The sequence below is a fragment of the Canis aureus genome, chromosome 10 (genome assembly GCF_053574225.1).
Source record: "Canis aureus isolate CA01 chromosome 10, VMU_Caureus_v.1.0, whole genome shotgun sequence".
NCBI lineage: Eukaryota > Metazoa > Chordata > Mammalia > Carnivora > Canidae > Canis > Canis aureus.
In genome coordinates this window covers 59,820,082-59,844,026 of record NC_135620.1, presented here as the reverse complement: position 1 = coordinate 59,844,026, position 23,945 = coordinate 59,820,082, and the positions used below count along the sequence as shown (strand labels likewise).

Here is a 23,945-nt window from a genome sequence, read left to right as displayed (position 1 = left end):
AACCTGATCTCTGCCTGCCTCACCAGTCTCCTGTCACTAATTCCTGTCTTATCCTCTAAGCTCTAGTCTTTTTTTTTAATAATAAATTTATTTTTTTATTGGTGTTCAATTTGCCAACATACAGAATAACACCCAGTGCTCATCCTGTCAAGTGCCCCCCACAGTGCCCATCACCCATTCACTCCCACCCCCCTCCCTCCTCCCCTTCCACCACCCCTAGTTCGTTTCCCAGAGTTAGGAGTCTTCATGTTCTGTCTCCCTTTCTGATATTTCCTACCCATTTCTTCTCCCTTCCCTTCTATTCCCTTTCACTATTATTTATATTCCCCAAATGAATGAGACCATATAATGTTTGTCCTTCTCCGACTGACTTATTTCACTCAGCTAAGCTCTAGTCTTAATAAAACTCTCACAGCTCTTCAAATTTTCGGTACCTTCTCAGGTCTTGGCCCATGCCAAGCTGTCCATCCCTCCAAGAGCACTCCTCTCGTGAGCCTATTCCTTCACTTGGATAGTGTCTCACTAGTCTTTAGGTATTGGTCTAAATGTGTCTTCCTCTGGGAGGTTTTCTTGACCCCTTTCAAAGGTGAGTCAGGGCAGTTACAAAATCTTTGTAGGCTTTGGGCTCTACTACTCTTGAAGGCTCCTCCTCACATTATATTAAGATATACATTATATAATTGTATATTAAGATATATATTATATAACTGTGTACTAAGATATGCATTATATATGCATATATACACACATATACAGTTGTATATTAAGATATACATTATATAATAGTTCTTACAAAAATTATTTCCAAATGTTTATAGCTGTTTTTTTTTATAGCTGCTGCTTTTGAAATCATTTGCCTGTGAATAACTAATTTAATTTGCAATTGATTATGACACTGCAAGAGTTATAGGTTTGGTTGCAAACTCAGTTAAAAACCAGCTGTGTGATCTCAGATAAGTGACTTAACCTCTCTAAATCTCAGTTATCTTATCTGAACCAAGAGAAATTTGCATAAGTGATCTAAATCCTTGTTTAGTACTAAGAGCTTACACCTTTATCATTAACTGTGGGGAGAATGTTTTAGGTGGTGGTGCATGGGACTGGGAATGGGGCATATATTGACTCCACCGATAAAACATGTGCCAGAGCCTGAGAACCATGGGTAGACACTCTGGCCAGAGCTACCAGTTGAGTAGAAAAAGACAGTTCCATAAATGTCTTTAAAACTGAAAATAAGAACAATCATTACTCTATAAAATGAACAATTTAATATATCAACCTATAACCAGAGAAAAGAAATCCAGAGCACTCAAATATATTCTCCTAAACAAGACCAACAATTAAAGCATTATTATAATTATTTATAGTAATTCCTCCTAAAGTTTGGTGTTGGTGACAACCACACAGTATATGTTACAAAAAAATTAATAATCAAGTGTTAGAGCAACTTTCACTGCTGTTTCAATTAATTCCACTCTGAGAAATGACGTGAGACTTTGGGCTTTTGTGAATATAATGAGTTTTCAAATAACAGAAGAAGTAGTAACCAGCTACTATCTTTGCATAAAAAATTCTGTACTTTATACTACATACATCAATAACAGGGTATTCCCTAAAAGCATTTATTTAATTTTTTTCTGATGGAAAAACTTCCATGCAAAAAAATATACATTTAATCCCAACATCCAGAGATGAACACTGATTTTTATACATACCCCTTTTTTTCTGGGCATATAGCTGTATAGGCACATACACATATTCCCAAAAAGGCATTGTATTTTACATCTGTACTGCAGAACTTGAATGCAGAGATTATCTGGCTGGGAAACTGCACTGTCCATTGCCATTACCCTAACACATCTGGCATGTCTGAGAAGTTGGTGAGGCTGATGGTCCGCAAAAAACATTTTCAGGAATTAATCTGCATAGAGAAAATGGAAGGCAGATTGGAGCAGAGGAGACAAGTGTGCCTGCCTGAAGTACTGGTCCTTCCTAAGCACATGGATTCATTGGATTCATGTCCGAGCCTTGTGAACAGAAGGGCTATAGACAGAAACAGAAGAACAAGCACCACCCTACTAATGCTCAGGTGATGGAATGAGGCAGTGAGTTGGAGAGCAGGACTTCTCACCCTCTTGTGAAGAGAATATAACAGTGGCTCAGATATCAGCACCGCCAGTGTGAACAGAGTTAACAATGGCAGGGTGAGGTGCCTTTATGTGACTTACAGAATGTTACTTACAGAAATGGATGTGCCCTGGCTGGAGTGGATGTAAATTCTCTAGTTCTCTGGGTAACAGAAGCCAAAAGACTGCTTTGTGAGCACAGCTGGTAATCCCAGGCTTCACCAGGGAAGACTGGAGCTGCTGGAATCTGCTGTGACCAGCTGTGAGCACCAGCTGTGAGCACCAGACAGTGAGATTTTGGTTCTTACTGATAATGTCACTGTCGTCTACACTCACAGTCTGGTGAAGCCCAAGTAGACTCAAATTATAAATGCAACCGGCAAATTACTGAATACTACATTTGGAACTAATGGTGTACTATATGCTGGCTAAATGAACTGAAATAAAATTTTAAAAAATAGTGAAAAAAGATTATATACCATCTTGAACTCATCTCTCACCCATCTCCTTATTTAATTTGAATATTTCTTCATGGGATTAAACATTTTTCTACAATATCATTTTTATGGACAGAGTATTATACTTTTTGCATGGATAAAAATTTTTAAATCCCTCCTGTAAGTTTCATATAGGAGCTTTTCTTTTTCACCATTCACAATTTAATGGTAAATCACCTTGCAGCAAAATCTGTCATATTTCTATAACATAGATTAAGAGTGTGCTTTTGGAGTCACAAGGAGAATACAAAGTCTTAAAGATTTGGTGCATGGTGCCAAGCTGCTCTCCCTACAGACTGCTATTTTATACTACCTCCTCTTGTAAGTGAGCATTCCTATAAATTATATTTTTACATGCTGTGAGATAAGATCATCTCGAATTCTGATCTAAGTCAAACCATAGTAAATCATGAACCATCTGTAATATTCTTCAAGCTCTGAAAGAATGGCAGATTGTAGAAAGGGGAATTCACATTTGAACATTACTACATTTGAATTCTAGCCTCTGAACTTATGAGAAAGAACTATGTTGGTTCTCTACTGTAGAAAGTTCACTTCTTCAATGTGACTATGAGACCAATCATTGTGCCCACATATATCCAGTGGAAGGAACATAAGGTAAATTTACATTAAATTAAAAATCCCAACTTAACACCCATTGGCAGTGGGGCCTTGAGCCAGCCAATTAACTTTTCCGTACCTCAGTTTCTTCCACTGAAACTGAAAATGTAAGACATAATTCCTATTGCATAGGATCAATATCATCCTATTGTTATTTTTCAGTACTCCAATTCTACAACAGAACACCATGCAAACGTCATATATGGTGTATTTCATGGTGTGATACCAGTATTTTCAGATTTAAAAAAATCTGAAATCTGTATAACTTAAATCCTGAGATCTATGCAGAGTTACGTATTTCCTTAGAATGCTGACAAGAGCAAAACTGCTCTCATTCTGACCTCTTTCCTGCCCTATTCAAAATCCTTCCATCGTATTTTATATGTACTAGCATTTCCATTTTTAGATTACCAGTGAGACTGCACATCTTTTCCTACACTTATTAGAGCTTTGTATTCCCCTTCACCCCAGGTCAGGTTGGGCACTTTATTATCTTTGAAAGGGCAGGTGAGTGAAGAAGTAGAACCAGTAAGGAAAACTGGAGGAGGGTATGGTGGGAGTGATTTCAGAAAGAAGGGATTGGGAGGGTCCCAGGCCCAGATCCTAGTCCTTCCCTTGGAGTCCAACTACCTTATTCCTCCCAGAACCATATTTCTTCCTCTTTTGATCTTTTGAACTCCAGGGCCAGATCTAGTTTCTTAGTCCTAACTCCTCTTCTTCGGATGGTAGTTTATTTTAAGGGGGGTCTTGATCCCAAAACATCTAACTTAAAGAGACTCAATGCTGAAGAACCAAGGAACCCTCAACTCAGTTGGAAGAGCTCCTGAGGACAGGGATGAAGGGTGATAGCAACTTTATCTCATTTTTTAAATCAACACTGGTAGTTTGATACTGCGAAAAATAAGAGAGATACCTAAATGTTGGCATTGTCCTTTTCGCTCCATACTGCAAACACTAGTCAAAGTGGTGATTACATAAATAAAGGCATAGGAAAGTACCCTATAATTTATATTTGTCATTGCAATGTAAAAGACCCAGAGATTTCTCATTGCTTTGTTTGAAACCTTATCCAATAATGTCTTAATATATATATATTCTAAAAACATTATCCCCTTAAGCCCAGCAATTTTGCATGTCTGGGCATTAAACTGCCATATTAAACTCTAAGGGTCAGGGTTTTGGTGTCCGTGTGTGTATGTGTGTATGGTTAGTTTTACCTCATCTTTGTTGGTTTTTTATGTGTTTTATATTGCAGGGGAGTTCTTACTTTTAATTACTTTTATGTTAATATTTATTAACCACTTGCTACTTGACAAGTACTTTCAGGTGCATTACCTCATTTGTTTCTCAAAAGTACCCAAAAGGAAATTTGTTTTTTTGTTTTCATTTCACAGGTGAAGCAACTGAGGTCCAAAGAAGCTATGAAAGTCTATAGCAGCAGTAAATGACAGAGTCAAGATACAAACCCACTGGCTTTGATATCAACTTATTTTTTCTTTAAAAAAAGAAACTCGGGATCCCTGGGTGGCGCAGCGGTTTGGCGCCTGCCTTTGGCCCAGGGCGCGATCCTGGAGACCCGGGATCGAATCCCACATCGGGCTCCCGGTGCATGGAGCCTGCTTCTCCCTCTGCCTGTGTCTCTGCCTCTCTCTCTCTCTGTAACTATCATAAATAAATAAAAATTTAAAAAAAAAAAAAAAAAAAAAAAAAAAAGAAACTCCACTATACATAAGGATAATATTTGATACTTTCTCCCTGGCAAGTTCCAGATGTGACTTACATACAAAAATCTTAGTTGCAATCTAAGTCTCTGAAACAAGGTGGTCAGATCTGTTATATCTTAGCACCTGCAAATAAAGAGCAGAAAGTGAGGCCAAGACTCATTCTTTCTTATTTTTTAAAAATATTTTATTTATTTATTCATGAGAGACACAAAGAGAGAGAGGCAGAGACACAGGCAGAGGGTGAAGCAGGCTCCATGCAGAGAGCACAATGTGGGACTCGATCCCAGGACTCCGGGATCATGCCCTGAGCCAAAGGCAGACACTCAACCGCTGAGCCACCCAGGCATCCCCCAAGACTCATTCTTAAGTTTGAGGCACACAAAATAAGAGAGGCCTAGAAATGGTGCTCATTGTCCCAAAACGATAATATACAATGCCCTCACTTCTGGCCCCAGGGAAGAAAGATACTCAGAACCATCAAGTTCTTGCAGAACTTCATGAGATTATTTATTTTCAGGCTGGCATTTACAACAATCACCTGGTAGGTTCCAGCAGAGAAAAATGAGTTGTCAAAAACAGGCAATAAAAAATTGCAAGTACAAGCAAACGTCAAAATGATAAAACTGTCACATCTGTACATATCAAGCAACAATTGCATTCATTATGTCCAAACTCCTGGTACTTAATATTGTCTGCCAAGGAAGCTAAGCTCCATTTAGAGTTTTGCTGTAAGCATGAATATATTTTAAAGAGGCTTGACTGTTTGAGTTATTCATGATTTTACAGAGAATGCAACGAAACTGTCTTAAGAAGAATCCACTAGTACCTGGGAAGATCTGTCAAAAGGGGTATCTCAGTCCCAAAATATCTTTGTAATTTGAAAAAAATACACTGATTTTGATTGTGGGTGGCAAGGGAAATCTTAGCACAGGTCCTTATTTTTAGGGAAAAAATTATACTTTGATCACAGTTTGAGTGTTTTCCCTCAGAGAAATCTTCTTTTGTTGATCCTCAAGAAGGAAAGGAGTTGCTGAAATGACAGAGTGAGAAAAAGGGAGAGAAGAAAAGTGGAAGAAAAAAGAGGGGATCTGAAATTTATTGAAAGACTAAGGGAGAGGAGGAGAGAAGGAAGGAGGATGGTGGGAAAGGAAAAAAAAAAGGACTAAGGATGGAAAATGCACAAAGATAATATTTGATTACTTTTATCACTATTTTTACTTCTTAGCTAGCTTGTGGTAAGTACCTTTATCCTCACCACAAGTTCATATTATTGATTTCAAGGAGTAAAAATGAGGATGAGAAAGTAGATGTCCTCAGGCTCACTTAAAATTGTTAATTTTCTACTCTCCCTGGGGTCTCTTTCTTCATCTTTTGTCTAGTCTAGCATTTGCTGTTTTCTCTCTTGCTCCAGTAGAACCAGATCCAGCAAGAGCTGAAGGCTGTGGGTTAGAAATATTGTCATGGACCATCCTGGAATTTTAGTGACTCCAGATTTCACTCATTAAGGGCTATATTCTAGCCCTTAAAAATCACCATTCCCTTGTCAAAGGATCTCCATTTAAGAGGCTCTGGTTAACATGGCAAGTACATTTTAAGGATTAGCTGACACCAGGTGATGTCCAAAACTGAATATTGAACATTCAAGGGCTTGGTTTCTGGAAGCATCTGTATTGCCCATTACAGATCATACTTCTCAATTCACTCTGCTGCCCTCCCTGCTATAGATCCCTTCCCTTTCAGCCTATTACCTTCTGTATGTATATACTCTCTTCATCTACAGACATTTTCTCTCTCCAGTGACATCTTACTTTCTCGTTTGGTAACATCCAAAGATTACTCAGAGCAATGCTCTCCTGACTTGTTTGCACCATGAGAACTTTTGTGCTGCATGCTGCTTTGTCAGAGTGCTTCTCTACCACTGGTTCAGCCTTCTGGGTGGATTCCAGGCAGTCTCCTCCTTTGTCATCACATTTGAATTTTTAGAGGCTGGATGGTATCTACTCACCTCACCAATTGCCACAAGTAAAACATCCTCCAGTTAAAATTCTATGCTTACATAGTTAAAATATCACCAAGAAAATGCACATCAGTGCTGCACTCTCGGCAGTATGTGACTCTCACCTCCATCCTCCATCCCTCACATATTTCAAGCATGGCCCAACAACCCTGGCTCTAAGAAATCCTTGACGAGATTCAAGTTGCAGAAGGCTGGTTAGGGAAAAACACATAATGCCTTGGTGGGGCATGGGGGCTAGGTACTGAATAAATAAGTGTTTAATGAATGAATGCATTCATGAAACAATGATAGCATGAAAACATTCCACTGCAAACAACTACAAACAATGGCTTGCCTTTATTTTTATCTTTTTCATTCATACATGAGTTGAATCAAAAGGGGTACTGAAAATAAGAATGTTAACCCAATAAACTGATGATACAGTGGATCCAGATGGGAGTAGAGAAAGGGGTACATGTCCAACTCAGTAACAAGATCTGGGCTTTCAAATCCATGGGGATAGGATGTGAGGATTTGAGTGGGAACAGAGACTCCTGCGTAAAAGCTAGCATTCCTGAACCTTGCTTTTCTTTCTCTGAGTGAGAAGGGAGGTGAACTTTGTCTAATTATACTTCGGTATTGTCAAGTTTGGGTTCTGAATACAGAAGCCTAAACTTAAGAGAAATATAGATGCAAAATCCGTCCTAAGAGACACTCTTAAAGTCTAAGCTCCACATGAATCCTACGGAAGAAACAGGCTCTGCTAAAAAAGTGAGCTAAAAATTATAAAAATTAATAAGGAACAATCCAGTATGAACTACAGATAGCAGATACAACATAGAGGAGGATTAGAATAAGAATGATTTCAGAAAATAGAATAATTGAAAGAATACAAAATAAATAAAAATGGTAAGCATGGAGATACTATAAAAACAGGCAGAGTTTTGTGCATAGAACTTCTAGAAATTAAAAAACAAGATGGGTTAAGAGACACGGAAAACAGAAAGAAAGAAGATCCAGTATATCAAATAGAGAAAAAGAATAGAGAGGATGGAGGAATATTTGTAGATGTGATGCCTGAGGCTTTTACAGAATGGTACAAACATGACTTTTTATACTCAAGACATAAAATAAGTTCTAGTCCGTATAAAGTTCACACCTAGATGTATACAAAATGACAGACAACCAAAGACAAGAAAAAAATGTCAAAGCCACTGGAGAGAAATGTGAATTGCCTTTCAAGAACAATAAGAGAAGAGTCTTCACAGAGGGAAATGGATGAACACTATAGAAGTTCTAAGGTGGTGAACAAACTATTCAATCCAGAATTCACCCTTCCAGATTATAATATAAAGACAACTTCAGGTAAATATTACGAATGTTTACAATTCACTAGACCCACGCTGAAAGTTCCGTGAAGAAATTTAACCTAGGAGGAAGAACAGAAATAGAGGGAGGAATGGTGAGCAAAAAAAATTAATATGTGGGTAAATTCAGAGGAGCCAGGACTGAACCATTAGTGAAAAAATTTAAGGAAGTATTGAAAAAAAAAATCGAGAATGATACCCAAGATCTCAAAGTGACTTAAGACCATTATTGTTTAAGTGAAGCAAAGAGTGACTGGTTAATCTAATCATTTGCTATGTTTATATATTTAAAAGAAGAGTAAACTTTAAAAGAACAGAAGTCAGAGCAAGAAAAATACCATATGATTTTACTTATATGTGGAATTTAACGAACAAAACAGATGAACATAGGGAAAACAACAATAACCCATAAAAGAGACCCTTCACTATAGAGAACAAACTGATGGTTACAGGAGGGAAGGCGGGTTGGGGCTGGGCTCAGTGGGTGATGGGGATTACAGAGGGCTTGTGATGAGCACTGTGTGTTGTATATAAGTGATGAATCACTGAATTCTACTCCTGAATCGAATATTACACTGTTATGTTAACTAACTGGAATTTAAATAAAAACTTGAAACAAACACAAATAGAATCTACAATTTACAACATAAAGGGGGAATTAAATCAAATGAAGTCATCTACTCTAGAAGGCAAAAGGAAAAAAATGAAAGTCCACATTTAAAACTGATTGCTGAGGATCCCTGGGTAGCTCAGTGGTTTAGCGCCTGCCTCTGGCCCACGGCGTGATCCTGGAATCCCGGGATCAAGTCCCACATCAGGCTCCCTGCATGGAGCCTGCTTCTCCCTCTGCCTGTGTCTCTGCCTCTCTCTCTGTGTCTCTCATGAATAAATAAATAAAAACTTAAAAAAAAATAAAATAAAACTGATTGCTGAAACACTTGACATATTCCCTTTAAAGTCAGCAACTAGGCATGGATGTCTGCTGCCTCTGCCTCTATTGACATTACATTGGAGGTATTAACCAAAGCAGAAAGATAAGAAAAAGTCATAATAATCAGGAAAAGAAGAAACAAATATGCAACTAATTTTCTTAAAAGATTTTATTTATTCATGGGAGACACACAAAGAGAGGCAGAGACACAGGCAGAGGGAGAAGCAGGCTCCCTGCAGGGAGCCTGATGCAGGACTCAATCCTGGACCCTGGGATCATATCCTGAGCTGAAAGCAGATGCTCAACTGCTGAGCCATCCAGGTGTCTCCCACTGAGCCACCCAGGCATCCCAAATCTGCTACTAATTGCAGATGATCTAACTGTCTGAAAAAAAAAAAAAAACCCTAAGAAATATACAGACATAATCCTAAAACAAAGTTTCCTCAAGGAAATGGATATAAAAATATCAATACTGTTCTTATACTGAAGCAAATAACTGGAAAATGTAATCATGGCCCAGCAATTCCACTGCTAGGTGTCCATCCAAAGGAAAGCTCTTGCTCACATGGATATGGAGACTGAAATGAGAAAGTTTTCTGCAATAGAAAGTTGAATGAGTAAAACAGGTGTCAAGAGAACAAAAAAGAATAGGAGCACGTGGGTGGCTCAGTCACTTGGGTGTCTGCCTTCTGCCCCTGATCCCAGGGTCTTGGGAAGAGCCCCACGTTAGGCTCCTGTTCAGTGGGGAGTCTGCTTTTCCCTCTCCCTCTGCCCCTGCCCCTGCTCACATTCTCTCTCTCTCTCTCTCTCTCTCTCTCATAAATACATAAAATCTTAAAAAAAAGAAAAAGAAAACAAGAATCCAGCAAACTCTCAGTAGGTGTATTTGCACAATGAGATGAAATGTAACAATTTAAAAGGAATGGCATGCTGCAGGTCTGGATAAATTTCAGAAACATAATGCTGAGTGAAAAGTCAAATTCAAAGATGGAACTTCAATATGCTATCATTCATGTAAAATCCCCCTAAGATATTAATTATAAATATGTGGACATGTAGGAAAAATATGGAAATATGAATAAGAATCATGCAGGGGAGTAAAACCTCCAACTTTACAGATAGTTACTTCCAGGTCCAGGACAGTAGGACTTCAGCCATATTAATAGTATTTTCTTTTCCTTAAAAAATATCTGAAGCACCTATGGCAAAATTTTAAGATTTGATTTTTATGGCAGGTGCAGGGGTGTCGTATTTTCTTTGTCTAAATTATTCTTAATTAAGAAGCAATAGTGAAAAGATATTCATTGATCAAATTGACATTTTAACCAAGTTATTTTTGACCAGGTTTTGGATGTCCCTGTTATAATACCTGGCATAATTTAGGTAAAGTGTTTTTGTCTTGTTTTGCTCCCCTACCACCAACAGATCTTACACAAAGAATTGTTCCCCAATCTCAAAATAAATATTTTAAATTTTTTTTCTTAATTAAAAAAATTTCGGGGATGCCTGAGTGGCTCAGTGGTTGAGCATCTGCCTTCGGCCCAGGGCGTGATCCTGGAGTCCCAGGATCAAGTCCCACATCGGGCTCGCATGGAGCCTGCATCTCCCTCCCTCCCTCCCTCTCTCTCTCTCTCTCTGTCTCTCATGAATAAATTAAAATCTTAAAAAAAAAATTTGGGGGGTGCACCTGGGTGGCTCAGTCAGTTAAGGTCTGACTCTTGATTTTGTTTCACATCACGATCTCAGGGTCATGAGATCAAGCTTGGCCTCAGGCTTTGCTCTGGGCTTGGAGCTTGCTTAGGATTCTCTCTCTGCCCTTCCCCCCAACTAATGTTTATTTTAACCTTTTGACCCCTTCACCTATTTTTCCCACCCCCACCAACCACTAATCTGTTCTCTTTAATCTATGAACTTGGTGGGTTTTTTTCCTTTAATTTCACATGTAAGAGAGATCATACGGTATTTGTCTTCTCTGACTGACTTATTTCACTTAGCATAATGCCCTTAAGTTCGATTCATATTGTCATATATTGCAAGATTTCATTCCCTTTTATGGATGAATAATATCCCATTATGTGTCCACTCCACAATTTCTTTAACCATTCATCCATGGATGGACACTTGGGTTGTTACCCTATCGTGGCTATTTAAATAATGCTGCAGTGGACACTGAGGTCCATATGACAGTAAGTGTTTGACATGAAATACAGGAGAATCATGAAAGCCATCTTGAAATATACCTCCTCCCCTCTCAATTTATACTTTATTTTACTTTACTTCCTCTTTTTCCTTCTCCTGCCTGTTTCTGAGAGAAGTCACTGATGTACTTTTTTTTTTTAATGTTTTGATTTAAATTCCAGTTAGTTAGCATACAGTATAATATTAGGGAGGGCACTTATGATGAGTACCAAGTCTTGTAATTATTGAATTACTAAACTGTACACCTGAAGTACCTTAAACTTCCATGCAAAATAAGAATGACAGTGCAACAAGAAAAAGAATAAACTATCTTTCCTCTCCCAGATTTTTAGATTTATATTTATGTTTGTGCCAGGTGAAGGCAGAGAAAGACTGATTTATGTCTCTTTCTCCTTGCTCTACCAGTCAGCTCATAGTCATACATTAGAGGACTGAAAATCTTCAGATATATACCTTCCAGCAATAAATTAAACCTCTTACTTTCAGGTTTGGTTCCTGTTTGATTTTTAGGAAAATTTAAAATCAAATTAGTACCAGGAGGATAAAGATGACAGATGACTTTTTCTCTAATTTCCTCCAGCTTACTTTATAAATATATTTTACTTACAATAAAAGAAAAAGGATTTTAACATTGAAAGACAGGCACAGTACCACAGCCTTCGATCCTTTTCTGCATGAGCAGCATGAGAAAGGACTCTTTCTCTCATTCCAATTTCAATATGAACAATAGTAACTTAGAACCCATGATATACAATAATGTATGGTTATTGACTGGAGTTACTTTTGATCTCAGAAGCAAGAATAAAGGAAGTTAAAAGAAGAATATTAAGTGCAACAACTTAAAGGATCAAGTTAAAGAAGAGTACTAAGAATATGTTTCTGTTGAGAGATGAGTGCTTTGTTTACCCTTTGAGAAATTCAGCATAGTTTTAGTCTGTAAGTATCCTGACTTATATTAACATCTCTGTCCCAAGTTAATGTCCTATTTCCACCTAATCCTGCAATACAAATAGGTTCACAAATATCACCAGAAAATAAATCTATTATTTGATTTCATCTAAACTACCAAGTGATGTCTGTAAGGTGAAACTCAAGGATCAGCCAACCATATATTTGGCTAAAAATCAGAATGCTCATAATACCCAACAGACAATATAGATAGCTAAGGTTATTTCAAGAAGTAGAAGATAGAAATATTGTTGCACTGATTCATAGGAGGTGTTTAAACACATACGTAATAAAACTACATTTTTGCTAATATAAGTAGTGGTTTACCTCAAGTGCTGACGGTTTTCACAATTAAGTGGCTCAACAGGCATGTTCCTCCCATACTCAGCCAAAAAGATCTCATAACATAAGAACGTGCTACAGCTGGTCCTTGGGATATAAAGATAATCTAGGCAATTACCCAGAAGGGAATCTTGGGACACTTATTTTTCAGCAATTTACATTGTCATATTTAAAATCCAATCTTTAGGATAAAAAACAACCCATCAGATGTCTTATCTCTTTGAGAAGGCAGAAATAATATCTTTGGCAAATCAACATCTTATTTTGAGACAACCTAGAGTCGCTAGCTTTTTCTTTTTTGCATCACATGATTCCAAATTTCCTAAAATTTCCATGTCTTTGTCTCCTCTAAAGCAAACATTATAGAGAGTAAGATACAGTGGGGAAGGGGTATAAGGTATTTAACCAAGAAGATGCTGGAGAAGCATTTGTTGGTACAAACTTGGAGCATCTCAACAAAATCATTCATGACCAAAAGAAATAGCACACTAAACAAGCTCTCAATACTCCACTAAAGAAAAATGCCCTGTGGAAATAGTCAATTATATTTTTTTTCTTTATTGTGCTGCAAGGCAAAAGTCCATCAACTAACATCATCTGTAAACCAATTGGTTTGTTGTTCCCTGAAATATGATATTTATTTTTGAAAAACAATCTAGGGACACCTGGGTGGTTCAGTTGGTTAAACATCTGCCTTCAGCTCAGGTCGTGATCTTGGGGTCCTGGGACTGAGCCCCATATGAGGCTCCCTGCTTAGCAAAGAGAACGCTTCTCCCTCTCCCTCTACCCGAGCTCCTGCTCTCTCTCTCATTCATGTGCACTCTCTCAAACATATAAAATCTTAAAAAAAAATCCAATTAAAATGCCACATTCATAATTAATACGTTAAGTTACCATAATTAATACGTTATCACTGAAAATAAGAAGAATATAATAAAACACAATTCTTTTTTACCTCATAGAATAACCTTCTCATTCTATGGCTTCTTGTTCAAGGAACACTTTGCATAATCAATTCTTTACAAATATTTGTGCTATCAAAGTTTGTCAAATAATTTCACAAAAGAATCCAAGTTCTCAGCATAAAGACTACTCTTATTTCAATCTGTCCCTAAAGGCAAAAAATACACATACCTCAACAAAGATAAAACATGGGATGATGGAATGACTCCGTTGAGTGTTGTTTCCTACAGCCATTTCTTACACCATGTAGGAAGGCTGCGCCGCCTGCAACCGTCTCCAGGCTGAAATAGAAATAGGTAGCATGGAGTAAGAACCACATGGTTAGCAGTCCCTTGCGTATTTACATAAAAATATCAGCTACACTCCAGATAAATAAGCTGTATACAAAACAATGCGAATAGTCATCTGTAGTATAGTCAAGTCAGAGTAGTCATCATTCTAGGGAAAAGAAACAAATACTAGCCATAAACAGTCTTAGAGTCCAAAGGACAGATGGGGAGCTCCTGTGCACAAACCTATAGCAAAAAGAATTCTAATCACCTGCGACTGCACAGCGCTTTACCCCAGGAGACTTCCTTCATGTCACGAAAGGCAGTTTCTGGTATAAAACATTTGTTGTCCATCCTGCATGATCTCCTGTCTGTGCCTGATTCTTTTGTTTGTTTGGTTGGTTTCTGCCCTTGCCTCTGCCTTGGTGCTGACACTTAGTTTAGTTTAGCTTAGTTTTTTTTTTCTTTTTTAAGATTTTATTTATTTATTCACGAGACACACACACACACACACACACACAGAGAGAGAGAGAGAGAGAGAGAGAGAGAGAGAGGCAGAGACACAGGCAGAGGGAGAAGCAGGCTCCATGCAGGGAGTCCGACATGGGACTCCATCTCAGTTCTCCAGAATCAGGCCCTGGGCTGAAGGTGGCGCTAAACCTATGAGCCACCTGGGCTGCCCCTGACATTTAGTATTGAGGCACTAATCCCTGACTTCTTTCCCAGACTACTCTTTTGCCCTTGCTCCCTTGACTACATGGCTATTAACATTTTGGATTAATATATCACTGATCCCTCTTACTGAGATCCCTCAGCTGTGTGTGTGTGTGTGCATGTGTGCACATGTGCATGTGTGTGTGTGCGCATGTGTGTGTCTCAAACACAAAACACTGATACCATAATAAGATCTCTTAATTTATAAGAATCGAGGATCTAAGGCAACGGTAGATTTTCTAAAGTATTTGTTGAGAATCTGACTTTGAACCCCAGATATTCCTGCATTAGATTTTTTTTTAAAGAAGAATCAAAATTAACCAAACAATCAAGTAGAGGTTTTAGGCTCTCAAGGCCAGGTGAAAAATAATTTTCCACTACACCTTTTATTCTCCATCCGAAGCAACACTTAATGTGTTTCCAGGATCTGCTCTTGTAGTTCTTGTTTTTTGTCTTTGATTCCGGGTCTCCAGGATCACAATCTGGGCCGAAGGCGGTGCTAAACTGCTGAGCCACCTAGGCTACCCAATACATGGTTTCTTGATCTAGACTCTTCGACTTAGCACAATGTTTTTGAGGTTTATTCATGTCATAATGTACATATCAGTAATTTTTCCTTTTTATTGCTGAATAGTATTCCATTTTAAATCTATAGCACCTTCACCAATTGGTGGAAATGTAGGTTGTTTCCAATTTTTGCTGAATCCAATATTAAGTAGTGTCCAATATTGTGGGTAATGATGCTAAGAACATCTGTGTATAAGTCTTATGTAGCTGTATATTTTCATTTCTCATGGTTAGATACCTAAGAGTATAATTGCTGGGTCATATGCTAAATTATGTTTAAGAGAACTGTGGAAGCGTTTTCCAAAGTGGTTGTGTCATTTTACATTGACACCAGCACCATAAGAGAATTCCCATTTCTCCATATCCTAACATTTTTATTGCCTCTTTTATTATAGTCACTCTATGGTTATGAGATGATATCTCATTGTGGTTTTCATTTCATAATAACAAATGATATTGAACATCTTTTCATGTGCTTATTAGCCATTCTTATATCTTCTTTTGTGAAACATCTATTCAAAATTTTCAGGTTTTTTTTTTTTAAGATTTTATTTATTGATTCATAAGAAACACAGAGAGGGAGAGAGGCAGAAACACAGGCAGAGGGAGAAGCAGGCTCCATACAGGGAGCCTGACGTGGGACTAGATCACACCCTGGGCTGAAGGTGGAGCTAAACCACTGAGCCACCAAGCTGCCCAGAATTTCCAGTTTTTTGATTGGGTTGTTTATCTTACTACTTTCAAGGTACAAGAGTTCCCTTATATTCTGATTACAAGCCTCTTATCAGATATGTATTTTGTCTTTTGACTATTAATGTGACTTGGCATTGACTCCTTTTATTCTGTTTTGGAGATTTCTCACTACTTGAATCTGTGGGTTTATGTTTTTTTCTCCAAGTTTGGGAAAAGTTTCAGCCATTATTCCTGGGATACTTTTCAACATGCACTCTCATTTCCCGGAGACTCTAATGACCTGAATATTAGATCTTTTGCTTCAGTCAATCATGTTTTTGAGACTAATTTTTTCCCTCTCAGTCTATTTTCTCTGTTTTCAGATTAGGTATTTTACTATTCTATCTTCAAGGTCACTGATTCTTTCCTCTGTCATCTTCATTATGACAGTTCACTCACTGAGCTTTTTATTTCAGTTGTATTTTTTAATTCTAAAATTTCCATTTGCTTTTTCAGTTGTATTTTTTAATTCTAAAATTTCCATTTGCTTTTTCTTTACATTTTCTATTTCAGTTGTATTTTTTATTTCTAAAATTTCCATTTGCTTTTTCAGTTGTATTTTTTAATTCTAAAATTTCCATTTGCTTTTTCTTTACATTTTCTATTTCTTTGCTGAGATTATTTTTTCATTTGCTCCAGCATGTTTGTAATTGTTTATTGAAGCATTTTTATGATGACTGCTTAAAAATTCTTGTCAGATAATTCTAGCATCTATGTCATCTGGGTATTGGTGTTTATTGGTCTTAATTCAGTTTGAGATCTTCCCTATTCTTGGTAAGAAGAGTGATTTTTGAAACCTTGGGTTGTTACATTAGAAGGCTCAAGATCTTGTTTAAACCTTGTGTTTTATCATACCTCCTCTGATACTCCTCTAGTAGGTATGGGGAATATTCTCTTGTTATTGCCATGTGAAGGAGGAAATCCAGGTTCTCTACTTGGTCTTCTGTGACACTTGGTTGGGGAAGGGCCCCTTTGATAGACAAAAATGGAATTCAGGGCCTCCACTAATATTCTGTCTGGGAGTGGGAGAGGTACTTCTTTCTTTACATCTCCCCATATGGCTTCCATGGATAATGTGGGAAGGTGGCCTTGTGATGGCTATGTAGTGGTAAAACTCCTGCCTTTCCATTAGCCCCTTCTAATACCACCCCAGTGAGGAGGAAGTAGGGATGTCTCAGTACTGCCTAGTAGGGGTGAGAGTCTAGGCTCCCCACATGTTCTCCTCTGACACTGGGAAGGGGGTAACTACTTATTACTGCCCTGCATAAAGTCATGTTCTGGCTCCCACTTGGCTTTCTCTGACATGACCTTAATAGAAATATGAGGCAACCTCCTTATAGCCTGCTAAGGGTAGAAGTTCAGAGTCTCCACTTGGCCTTCAACAGCCCAACAGTAGAGATGGGACTGTAGTTTTTGTGTGTGTGTGTGTGTGTGGTGTTTGGCTGGAGTTAAGGGGTTATTTTCTAAAAATCTTTGGTCTTCCAAAACTTTTTTGACCCCTTGGACAGAGCTTTGCTTGGGGCTATTTTGTGTGAGTACTGGTGTCCTTGGGGTTGCCAGATTCTCCAACAACCAGTCTGAGAGAGGACACAAAGAGGAAATACTGGGAACTCACTATTGTGTTGTTTGTGTGCTGAGGTTCCTGTACAGTCTCCCTTTCCCTTCTACCTCTCAGTTTCCTTATGTTTGTTTTGTACATAACATCTACGATTTTTAGTTGTTTTTAGAGGGAGGAACAATGAAAAGTACATCTTACCCCATCCTCCCAGAAACAGAAGTCAGCAGAATCTTTTTGAAAGAGTGTCATATACATCAGTGAACAAGATTCTTATACAGCCCAGCCTTGCTGTGTTCTCATTAATTTGAGTTTCTTAGTGCCCAGTTTCAAAATATCAGAACAAATCTTTTCTTCCTCTCTTTCTTTCTTTCTCTCTCTCTCTTTCTCTCTCTTTCTTTCTTTCTTTCTTTCTTTCTTTCTTTCTTTCTTTCTTTCTTTCTTTCTTTCTTTCTTTCTTTCTTTCTCTCTCTCTCTCTCTCTCTCTCTCTCTCTTTCATTCATACCAAATTCATGCCAGGTATCCCATTAGGTATAACTAGAAGAAATGAACTGATCAGATACCCCATATTCAAGGGGCTGACAGCTATCTAGAAGGCACTGGAAAACAAACATAAGAACAAGTATAACAATGGGTTATAGGTACAAACATAAAAGGAAATAAGAAAGGGGTGCTTGAGGGGCTCAGTTGGTTAAGCATCTTACTCCTGATTTTATCTCTGGTCATGATCCTAGGGTTGTCAGATCGAGCCCCACATTGGGCTACATGCTGGATGTGGAATCTACTTAAGGGTCTCTTTCCCTCTGTCCCTCTCTGCTACCCCTCCCCCGCTCACACATGTGAGCACTCTCTCTCTAAACCAAAAATAAAAGGAAATAAGAGGGATAATGGCAGCTCAAATGAATAATCAGTTATAACTCTTGGGGTCAGGGATCTCTTATACATCAGTTATATTATACATTAATATTTTATATACTAGGCACAGTACCTAGGATCCGCAATACTTTTAGGGGCCTATGCAAAAGTTTTAATCTTCTAAAACCAGAAAATGGACTTCTAGGCAGAAAAAAATTTAATATATATTATTAAATTCAGTTTTATACCATTCAATTGTAAAATGTAGATTTAGATTTTTTTAAATATTGAAAGGGGTCCCCAAGGCAAACTTCCTTAGAGTCCACAAAAGTAATAATGCAGCCCTAGTTGAGACAAAGTTAAGGAACAGTTTCTGAATAGAGACGGTATTCAAGTTGATTAAAATAAATGTAGAGGAGGATGAGAGGAGCATTTCTGCTAATGGGAGCAGCAAGAGCATAGGTTCCAAAGATATGAATCAGCCTAACAGGTTTGAGAAACTAAAAACAAACACCAGGTCAAACGTATGAAAATCAGAATGAGCTACCAAAAACGTACGCACATGTAACTCTGTATTATGCACAAACTCGCCAGTAGAGTACTTCAAGAATAAGAAATACAAGATGGTCCATTTCCATATCAGATAAGAACACAGGGAAAAGAGGGAATATTGACAGAGAGTGCTGTTTACCTGGTAATACATTCAGACGGAGCTACTGTTTCTAGGCAGCTAAGTATATAATAAATCAGAATTATCCAATGAAGAGATCAATAATTTCTCATATGTTTCCACTGATTTTTTCCATTTAATTTCCTCTTGTTTATGAGAAGTGTTACAATTCCTAATCAACTCAGGACAAATTCAAAAATAATTACTGATTATAGAATATCTGTTTTGGTGATTCTGAAAATGGATGGTGATGAAGCATGGTTACAGCTGGATGGGGATAAACTTCACTTTTAAGTTTTGCAAAGTTGGCAGCTTTGCAGCTGACCAGGCAAGGAAGCTACAAAGAACAAAAATATCCTTGAGAAATAGGCACCATGACTCAGTGGGCCTTTCTGCCTGCTTTGATGAGAATCTAAAATGGCCAATAGCCAGTGGCTAAAATCACAGCCTGTGGTCATTCTCAGTAGCCTAGAGTCTATTATTTTAGGGAACCTGGAGCTTCCTCTTTTGACAGAGACCATTTTGAGCTAATTTTGCTAAAAATGTCAGGGCTCCCATCAAAGTTAGGATGATGTGAATTAATGGAGTTCACTAAAACAAAAATCTAAACAACATATGGACAACAACAGCAAGGACACCAAAAATGGTAGCCTTCTGAGGAAGCCAAGAATTCTTCACTCGAAGGTCATGTTGATTTAGGACAGTGTTTCTGAATCCTGTCACTGTTGACATTGCTGGGCCAGGGGCTGTCCTGAACATTGTTAGATGTTTAGTTATATCCCTGGTTTCTAGCCATGAGGTGCCAACAGTAGCAACACCCTTCCCAAATCATTGACAACTAAAAAGGTTTACAGACATTGTCAGACATCCTCTTCAAGAGGATGTGGGGGAGGGATAGCCTCTAGGGGAGAACCACTAATTAAGGAGATTTGAAACCAGAGATGCTAGAACATGAGAATTTTTGAGGTGGTGAAGAACTTCCTTCACCTGGGATAAAGACCACAGTTTTGCCCAAGGGGATAAACCTACTCCTGCTTAGTACCTAACAGAAGGAATTTTGGAATTTTTTAAGCTTATTACCATATGGCATGGGATTGTGAAAACAGAGTGCTGAAAACAAGCTTAAGCAACCTTAAAATAGCTCTAGGAGGGATTTTGCTTCTAGCTAAAAGAAAGTAACTGAGACTGGATTTCATGCCTGACAACTAAAATATACAGACAAAAATAAATGGACAATGGTATTCAAGGCATTGGACATAGAGCAATAAAGGGCAGTGACCCCTAAAAGATGAGAACAAACAGAGGTGAGCCCTATGACTGCCCTAGCTTATTGCCTGTAGAGTCTTCAGGCCATGGTAGAGAAGGGGAACCCAGAGAAGTGGCCAGTGGTCTCTCTGAATAAACAGAGATGAGAATGGGGAGGGAGGCCAAGCAACTGGAGTTCACAAGGCAGAGTACAGAGAAGAGAACAATGCAGAGAGAGAGACAGCCAGTTGCTCTGCAGAGGCTCCTTTTTGAGTCTTTAGCAGACCTCTGATGAGCATGAATGGAAAATACCCAAGGCCCAAGAGAAACCATCCAGAGGGATTAGAGCAAATAATCACCAGGGCTCACACATGTCCAAGAATACTTTCTATTCCCACCAACCAAGACAGACTCCCAATTCACCAGACAGCAGGTAGAGGGACTTCAGTGTTGGTTAATTAATAACCAGTATGAAAACATTTCTTATCCAGGAACCACAAGTGGCACTGAGAAGTACTCCTTATAGAGTATTATTATTTTTTCTTTCTTTCATTTGTCTGTTACAGAAAACTAAATATTTATTGAGATTCTGGGCCACTGAGCGGTATGCTTTCTCCAGGTATCAGGGGGCCACAGAAGCAAGAATGTGTGGCAGCACAATCCATAACCCAGGTCATGTCAAAGGCATCTCTGACATGAATTTTACAACATTGAACATAGTGGAACTTTCTAGAAATTCCTCAAAATTAGGTTTGTGTAAGATTAAAAATAAGATTAGGTCTATCAACAGAGGGGGAAGATAGGGTTTATGTCTATGTAACCCAAATCTTAATTGGAGATAAGGGAGGTGCAGAAAAGAAGAAATTAAGGGGTAAGAAACAATGAGTTATGAGAATTTCATTTTAATTCCAAAGTACTCAGGGTAAACCATAATCCCCCAATCTAGCTCATCTTTAACACATGTTAAATAGTCATTAATTTCCTTGGTGGCATTGAACCACCCCTCACTGTTCTGGATAATTTCTATTCAGGACATTATCTCCAACCAGGATCACAGTTTGCATTTAATTTCCCAAAGCTGGAAAACCCATTTCTTTGCTAGCTTGCTTGCTTGCTTGCTTTCTCTCTTTCTTTCCTCTTTTTAAAGCAACAAAGACAGGAAGGCATAGGAATGAACTGAATTGGTTGTAGGTGAGCACAATACATATTTCATCATAAGATGATGTGTAATTTAGGAATGCACTATTTAGGCTTTCAAGAGAAATTCCTTACTCTGTTCAGTTTTCGAGATGCTTTTCAAAGTATGTGAGGAATGACGATGTAAAGACCCTACATAATAGGAGAATGGCTTTAGTATTCTCTTTTCTCTATAGTCTCTTCCCTGCATAGTGTCTCACAGCTAGATCCACATCCAGACCTTGAACTAGCCCATACTAAGGCAAAGAGCATAAAGCCCACAAACTAGAGAAATCTAGAGTGAAGTTAAACTTTACAAAATCCCACAATTTAGGGGCCTTATGAAAACTAAATTATTCTTGAGTGACTTTTCATACCCAAAAATACTTCCAGGTTCCTTCGGGGCTCCCATACTACATAGCCTGGTCTATATGACCAGTTGTCAACTTTGTCCTTACTTCTTAAATCTGATGAATTACCCTCCTGGTACCTCAGTCTCTCTCCAGGCCTGTATTCCTGCCTGGATCTCACTCAGTGACTCATTTGCCCCATTCATCGTGGTGGGTGCTTTGAACTTGCCAGTATGCCTGGTTCATACTTCAGCCCTATGCCTGAATGGCTACTCTGCAAGACAGCCCCTCCCCCTTGTCACCAGAGTATCATTGGACATGTAGGGTCCCTGCTAGTGGACCTCTCACAACTGAAACAGAGGCTGCCTGACTCATGTCTGAGCTTGCTCTGGGTTTTTGATTCTGTCAAATATCTCCAGTCTCATTTTGTAACAATCTCTACTCTGTGCCCATTCCTAGCCCTTCTATACTCTAACCACTCAGTTTCTGCCACATGCTGAGGTCTTTCTTGCCTCTGGGTCTTCTCACACTGCCTCACAGAGCACTCTTCCTTCCACCATATTGCCTAGTAAATGTCTTCCTATCATTCAATGAAATGCCATTTTCAATGGGAAAGTATCCTTAACTGCCCTGATGGGTTCAGTTCTATTATGTATTTTCCTCATACTCCAGTATTTATTGAATAATTCTTTAATGTCTGTCCCACCTTTAGACTGATGATCAGCTTTGTTCCATGTGGCCAGGGCCATGTTTGCTGGTCTTGCTCAACACTGTAACCTTAGCACCTTGTACTGCACGTGGCACATAACTATATAGTAAATGTTGATGCCAACTATGCGCCTAAGCTGCCTAGCTGCAGTGTTTGATTTCAAATCTACCCTAAGTCAGTTCTTTAGCTCCTCATCCTAACTAGGTCTTGGGTCAATCCTTGCTAGGTTTTGCATGAACTCAACAACATGGTACTAATGTAGGTCTTAGGTCAATCCCTTCTGCCCACTCCAACTAGCTAATACCAACAATACCTACACCCAAAGAACAAAAAAAAAAATAAAGTGTTTTTGAAGTCCTAGAAATCAAAATGTAAACCAGAAAATATTTCAAAATGTAAAATCAAAAGGGGGAAATTATTCCGTTGAATTATGGGTCTTTGTTTAGAAAATATCACTGTAAAATAAAATCACTTTAGACAGCTGCTTTTAAAAGGTGTATACCTTAATTAAATATAACAAAAGTTAGAAGTTAAATTGGAAAAAGAGAGCACCAAAGTCCACCTAAAAAGTGAGCCATCTCTGTTAGAGACTAGTCTCTTAAAATCAACAAGGAACACAAGGATAATGTAAGCACAAAGCTCAGCAGGCGACATGAAGCAGCTGGGAGGAAAGCAGAGAGCATGCTAATGTCTAAATGGTTGATTGGAAGAGATACCCGGATGGCCTTATGGGCCACCACCAGAAGAACTGCTTAATAGGAAAACGATGCCCAGACAAGCAGGGTGTTGCTCTCATTTCTTTTCATATTGTTGATATTGTTTTACCTCTAACTTTCCACCAGAAAACAAAAATAGCTGAAAAAAGTAGCAGGGCATAAAGAGCTTTTCTTCATTATAAAGTAGTGAGCTAATGTTTCCTTTAGTAAAATCGAAGGTTGGAAGGAAATGAGTTTGATGCTCAGTTAAACTGAAACTCTGAAGCACTGGAGCAAGAACAAGAAGTATGCACACAGGGACACAGAGGGACAGGGACACACACACACACACACATACACACATGGGCTTGGACATCAGGAAAGTTTCAGGAAAAGTTGTGCTCAGCTCAAAGTCTGGGGAAAAAACAAGTAGAGAATATGTTGCAATTGTTCTTAGCTGAAGAGTAGTGAATGTGATTCTTAAACTTGAGTATTTGCATTCTCTCACATCTGGCTCTGATTATAAAATTTCAATGTAATTACAGTTATCAATAACAAAATTATAATGATGTTGTCATCTTGATCTATGTTATAGGACTATGTCAAAGGTAAAGAATTGTTTCATTGTGGTCACTCACATCCTTCCAGTGAAAAATGCCCATTGATAAGGTTTAAGATGAACTTGTATCAGGT

At 38.3% G+C, this 23,945-nt stretch overlaps 1 protein-coding gene across 13 annotated transcripts in view; it reads right to left on the bottom strand.

Moving 5' to 3' along the window:
- PLPPR1 (phospholipid phosphatase related 1) overlaps window positions 1–23,945 on the bottom strand; it is a 538,830-nt gene that overhangs the window by 103,351 nt on the left and 411,534 nt on the right. For all 13 annotated transcript variants that reach the window (XM_077912712.1, XM_077912710.1, XM_077912715.1 and 10 more), the window contains one exon: window positions 13,886–13,995. In XM_077912712.1, the coding sequence (XP_077768838.1) occupies window positions 13,886–13,948 (63 nt within the window). In that variant the 5' untranslated portion in view covers window positions 13,949–13,995. The remainder of the gene's footprint in view (window positions 1–13,885; window positions 13,996–23,945) is intronic.